Below are 6,532 nucleotides of genomic sequence, written 5' to 3'. Positions count from 1 at the left end.
TAAAAATATTATTGCTATTATGATAGTCCCCTTCGTACCGTGGAATTTTGGTTACACAAATCTCTGGGCCTTATAGATTCGAAGATATTTAAGGTCCTAATAGTTATTGCCCCACCCTGTACAGCGCCTGGTCTTAAATGTATGTCAATTAGATGTCTATAATTTGTAAATTCTTTGCAGTATGTAGTATGTATTATACATGTAGATATACATGGTGTCCCGTAATGGGCAATTAATGATTAACAGAGTGAAAGAGGATGAAGTTTTGAACTAAAAGTTCCTTCTTCAAATTTGGCTGAGACCATTACTCACGGAGTTATTAGCAGTTAAAGTTAATCAATCAGACGGCGCGGTGCCGAGGTATGCAGGAGCGTAACATGCCATGGGGCTCCTCGCGCTCGCAGTACATTACCCGATTAAAATGTTATTTTAATTTTTCATGTTAATTAATAAATAAGTGAAGAAATCAAGAAATGATAAATAAAGAAAATTTAAAAAATGAATAAACAAATGAATAAACGATAAATAAATCTGAAGATAATTTTTTATATTTAATGTAGGAAAACGTTAATGTAATAAAAAATTTTCACGAAAATTATTTGCAGTTTTATGTTTCGTGACTCTAAAAAACCGATTATTATTCAATGGCCATGAAAAGAACCGATTTTCTCATACACTGAGAAAACGATACATAAAAATTTATTTGTTAGATATAAATTTATTTCAATAAAATAAAATACGAAGTAAGAATTTTTTTCTAACAAGTAAACGAGTTAATTGAAAAATTAATAAGAATTCTATTAATAAGAATTCTATTTCTATTCTATTTTCTTTCATTTACTTATCATTTCTTGATTTCTTCACTTATTTATTAATTAACATGAAAAATTAAAATAATATTTTAATCGGGTAATGTACTGCGAGCGCGAGGAGCCCCATGGCATGTTACGTTCCTGCATACCTCGGCAGCGCGCCGTCTGATTGATTAACTTTAACTGCTAATAACTCCGTGAGTAATGGTCTGAGCCAAATTTGAAGAAGGGATTTTTAGTTCAAAATTTCATCCTCTTTCACTCTGTGAATCATTAATTGCCCATTACGGGACACCCTGTATACGGGGTGCTCAACTTTTTGACCGCCGTTTATGAGAAGATAAAGGGGACTAAGCAAAACAGAAAAGTACTGTATCATTTTGCACTTGGAGGATTAGTTATCGATATTAATGTTCAAAAATCGCCGTATTAACCCAACCTACTGGCAAATGTAAGCGCGCGGTGAGATCTGCCCGCGCATCGGCCGCCGCTCGAGACGGTGCGCGGCGAGGAGTAGAAGGCCGCTGCTGCCGTATTAGCCCAACTGGCAAATATAAGCATGCCGCTGTCCGTCCACCGCTTACGCCAGGGGTGGGCAAAATGCTGCCCGCGGACAACGGGCGCCCGCGGGCATGCCCGCGGGCATGCCCCCACTCCAATCATCGCCCCACCACGTCTCAATCATATTCGGAACTATACTTCTAAAGCGCGACGTTCTTTCCCACTTGCCGAAACTGTCTCCCCACTCTTGCCGAAACTGTCTCCCCACTCTTGCCCGACACGCACAGCTATTGCCCGCGGGCAAACGGGCGCCCGCGGGCAGTGAAAATTGCCCAGGCCTGGCTTACGCGACCGTTCGCACAGCAGTCAACTTTTTTCCTAAGTCTCCCTACTCCTCGCCGCGCACCGCCACAAGCGGCGGCCAATGGGCGGGTGGACGCATCTCACCGCGCGCTTACATTTGCCAGGTCGGGCTAATATGGTGATTTTTGAACATCAATATCTCGATAACTATTCCTTCAAGTACAAAATGGTAGAGGGCTTTTCTGTTTGTCTGAGTTCCTTCTATTTTCCCGTGAACGGCGCACCGCGGCGGTCAAAAAGTTGCGGAGTACCCTGTACATCTAATAAATCACAATTTCATAGATAAATTATTATACAAGACACGTAAGCATTAATTGGACATATCATGTTTAAACTTTCATACAATTATGTCCAATTCTATTAAGATAACAAATGTACGCGATAAAATTTGATTCTAAATCTAAACAATAGAAAATGCATCTGAAACAATGTATGTATGTATAAACATTGAAGATCGGAGGTATACATATACATCATATGTAGGTAGAAGAGTTACACATACATTTTATGTATACAGGGTGTTAATTAAAGACTGCCCACTAAGTACATAGCGTTATTCCTTATAAAAATCTCAGTCGAAAAGTCTTGAACCGTTTTTTTCTATCATGCTTAATAATGAATGAGTTAAAACAATCTACTTAGCGCCGACCTTTAGCTGGGCGCACGTCAGTGAGCCACGCGCCTGGTAGTGTGCGTGAGCGTTCGGTCGCCGCGCCGCCGCGCCGGCTCTCTGGCGTGCGCCCGGCTAAAGGCCGGTGCTCAGTGGATTGACTCATTCATTATTAAGCATGATAGAAAAAAATGGCTCAGGTCTTTTCACCTCAGATTTTTTATAAGGAATAACGCTATGTAATTAGTGGGCGGTTTTTAATTAATACCCTGTATACATGACATGTCTTTGTTTGATGTTCATTTCATATGTGTATAATACATTGCACATGGCATGTATGTACATTGCTGGATGTACAAATGTACATATTATGTACATGCATGTATGTACATACATAGTATATATTATATACATATGTAATTATGTACATACATAGTCTATATATTATATGCGTATGTAATTATGTACATCCTGTGTATGTACATGTATATCTTGTGTACATATGTACATACCGTACAAGTACATATACATGAAATGGATGGTACATATACATGTACCTGTAATGGATAAAAATCAATATACATAGAATGTTATGTATACAGGGTGTTGAGACTTTTACCGTAATTGCGTTTAATTTTCGGTAGTCGACGCAAAATCTTATTGCCCCATTTTTCTTCTTTACCAAAACAACTGGGGACATCCAGGGGTTTTGCGACTCCTCAATAATTCCTTGATCTTCCATCTGTTTAATAATTTTATCCACCTCCCCCGCAATTGTAGCGGAACTCGTCGAGATATCTGTTTAATCGGGGAAGAATCTCTTACGTTAATAGCATGTTCAAAAATATTGCAATTATCGGCAACATTACTAGAAGAGAATACATCTTTAAATTCATTTAAGAAAACTCCAAAATTTTCTTTTTGAGAAAGATGCAAAGATTGTTTTCCACAAAGTTCCTCCAAAGCGGAAGAAATCTTTCCCGAAGACGTAACAACATGTGCACAATTGAAAAGCTCATTTCATCAGAACCACGGAAAACAGAATCAAAAACATTTTCAAGATTAATTAGTTTTAAGAAATCAACTCCAAATAAACATGTATCGTCTATCTTTGCAACATACATCGGCATTTCCAAAGAATATTTACCGATTTCTTCTTTTACAACTTTATTTTCAATAGAAACTTTTTCACTGGTAGGATATTTTAGCCCAAAATCTCTCGACAGAAAACTTAACCCTTTTTCTCCAAAAAACGTTCTACTAATTAAGGAAACATCAGAGCCCGTATCTATTTTCATCCAGCCTTCCGTTTATCTTACCGGAATAACATAGCGCTAAAAAAATACAAACCCCAAATTAAAAAACAATTTACGAAAAAACTGTCAAATTCGTTATTTTTTAAATACTTTCGGCGTTTTGCGCGATCGGAAAATGTTGTCCGAATTTGATAATTTTTTTTGTTATGCTAATATATAGGTACCTAACGCAACTTTTCCGCGGTATAGCAAATCGAAAATATAACTTTGAAATTTTTCGATCCACCCTAATGAGCATGCCAAAAGTTTGCTGGTAAAATGTGTTGTCAAAAGAAAAGAATGTGGAATTTAAGACAAAACCGAATGGCCAACAAGAACTCGTCACATGGAATTGCACATTTGGTACTTATGTAATGCCACCGTTTTAGTATACTATCCTCAGCTAACTCTATCGGTACGTTAGTGAAGAGTGATATCACGTCTAATGAAATGATATCGTAATCTTGATCCACGTGAAGTCCGTTTAGTTTGTTAACTAATTCGAAACTGTTAAATATATGGCTATTGGGTTTAGGAACCGCAGAATAAATGATTTTATGTAAAAAGGTAGAAAACGCGTAAAGCGGAGTATTGACAGAAGAGACAATAATCCGTAGAGCGCAACCTGTCTTATGTATCTTTGGCAATCCATAAGCTCTCAGTAGGGCCCCCCGGTAGTGGGCCCCCAATAAGTTTTTTTATAATAAGTTTAGCCATTATAAAACGAAAATGAAAGCAAACAACACGATACATAAAGTCAACGCGATGGTGCCATTGACAACATATGTCAAGGTCAAGGTCATCGGAGCTGACTCCTGTGTAGTACATAAATACCAAAACTTTTTTGTTAATAACTTTTTAATAAACAACGAGTGCCAGCTAAAATCTTCTGAAGGTCACTCAGGAGGGTGACCTTGACAACATACGTCAAGGTCAAGATCATCGGAGCTGACTCCCCTAGGTATAGTAAATACATAATTACCCAAATAAATGAATTTAAAAACTCATACAGTTTTTTACCAGAAAACCGACTCCATTGAGCAACTCAACAAATAAAACGTCTACTTTCTAAATCTGCCTAAATCTTAAATTTTGAAAAATTATTTGTGTAACTCAATTTTTCTGATTATTAAGAGGAATGTTAAAGTTTTGATTTGAGCTCTATGTCATCTCACTACGATGAATTAATAAATATTTTGCTATAACAGATTTTTAGAAATTGTGCTAAAATTTTTAACATCTAAATAGTGGTCCATTTTTGTGTATGAGTAAAACTGAAAAAAGCCATGTATTATATTTTTTTAAATTCGCAAAAGTTATTGAGTAATAAACGAAAACGTTTGCAACGCACGAGAAGCAGTAGGTCGGCAGACATACAAAATGATTTACTTGTTTATGTCTCTTGCGATTCAATAGATAAGTGATGAGCAGTGATTGATACACGATGATCGAATTGTAGGAGATACAAATAAACAAATTAGTTTTCATATCTATCGAATCCAGCTCACCGCTTTTTATGCGCGCATAACTTTTCTTTTCAGTTATCATTTCAATGTACCGTCATCTTTTGGTTGATCACTTTTACGTTGGATACTCCATATGTATACTTTATTTGAACAATGTTCTAACAAAACTGATGAGTTTTGACTAATTTTGACTAAATTTAATTTAATTTTGTTTATTATAACAATTATTCGTGCATTATAATAACTATTTAAAATTAAAGGTGTTAGTTTTAATTGAATTGGTGTATGGTAGCTTAATAATATTTTTGTGTGAATATTGTATACTTTTTAACTCTGTAAATTATGAACAATTATTTAATTTCAACAATTTAATGTTAATTCGATTATTATCTTATAGATTTACTTTTTATAGACAAACATAATAGCTCTTATATTAAATTTTAAAATTAAGTTAGGTTAGGTTATTATATTAAAACAATTATAAATTAAATTTATAATTTAATATAAAAAATATAAATTAAATTAAAACAATGAAATTACAATCAAGCGTGACAAAACGAAGGAATTTTGCGTTCTTTAACTTACGCGATCAATGTACAACAATATTAGTGAATTAGTTATTTCTGTCGAGATAAACTAATTTCAATAAAAAATCATCTGATGCCGTCTGTCTCTCTCACACACTTGGTGTCGCTATGTTACAGGCAATGTCCGACAGCACGCGTTGACCAGCATCGTTGAGCGAAGCTACCGAGAGTATCACTCGTCACACATTCGCTTGTTCACACGCAAATTTACTACTGCTCTAACATGTCGGACCTTGCCAAGCCTTATCAACTCGTCCGATCAGCAATGTGTGCCGATTCTCTTCGCTAAGTATATACTCCTTCCTTCCGGACACAAACGGTTTCAGCTTTTCTCAACGAAAGAACATACGTATCGGACCCATAACACAAGGCGGAAAAATTATAAACTTTGATGTAAACACGCGAATTATATTAGTGTTCATCGACGACTCAAATTGAAGAGTCGATCGCGATAATAGAAAGTTAGATAAACTAGGAGCTCAATGTATAATAAAAAGTATACATACAGAATTCTCAATATGCATCTCGATTTCTGTAATGAAATTGACCGAAAATTTCTAATCTAATATATATTTTATTTGTATTCGACTTTTATGTATCAGAAACAGAAATCAAATTTAATCGTCAACAGAACCAAATTTATAAATATTTATACAGGGTGCTCCGCAACATATTGAAGACCGGTCATGGGAAGGTAGAGGGGTCTAAGACAAACAGAAAAGTACTGTACTATTTTGTGCTTGGACGAATAGTTATCGAGATACTGTATTTTAAAAATCGACGTATTAGCCCAACCTACTGGCGAAAGTAAGCGCGCGGTGAGATGCGTCCGCTTAGCGGCCCCGCTCGAGGCGGTGTGTAGCGAGGAGTAGGATGGTGATGCGCGGCGAGGAGTAGG

General features: G+C 36.2%; 1 protein-coding gene across 1 annotated transcript in view; it reads left to right on the top strand.

Moving 5' to 3' along the window:
• Positions 1 to 6,283, top strand: part of LOC105557358 (potassium voltage-gated channel protein Shab-like) — a 21,522-nt gene extending 15,239 nt beyond the window's left edge. The window contains exon 2 of the mRNA XM_012004575.1: positions 5,752 to 6,283. Within this exon, the coding sequence (XP_011859965.1) occupies positions 5,752 to 5,775 (24 nt within the window). The 3' untranslated portion in view covers positions 5,776 to 6,283. The remainder of the gene's footprint in view (positions 1 to 5,751) is intronic.
• The last annotated feature ends 249 nt before the right edge of the window (positions 6,284 to 6,532 follow it).

Source organism: Vollenhovia emeryi, unplaced genomic scaffold (genome assembly GCF_000949405.1).
Source record: "Vollenhovia emeryi isolate VEMERY1.0 unplaced genomic scaffold, V.emery_V1.0 DF939510.1, whole genome shotgun sequence".
Taxonomy (NCBI): Eukaryota; Metazoa; Arthropoda; class Insecta; order Hymenoptera; family Formicidae; genus Vollenhovia; species Vollenhovia emeryi.
This window is presented reverse-complemented; position numbering and strand designations above follow the sequence as displayed.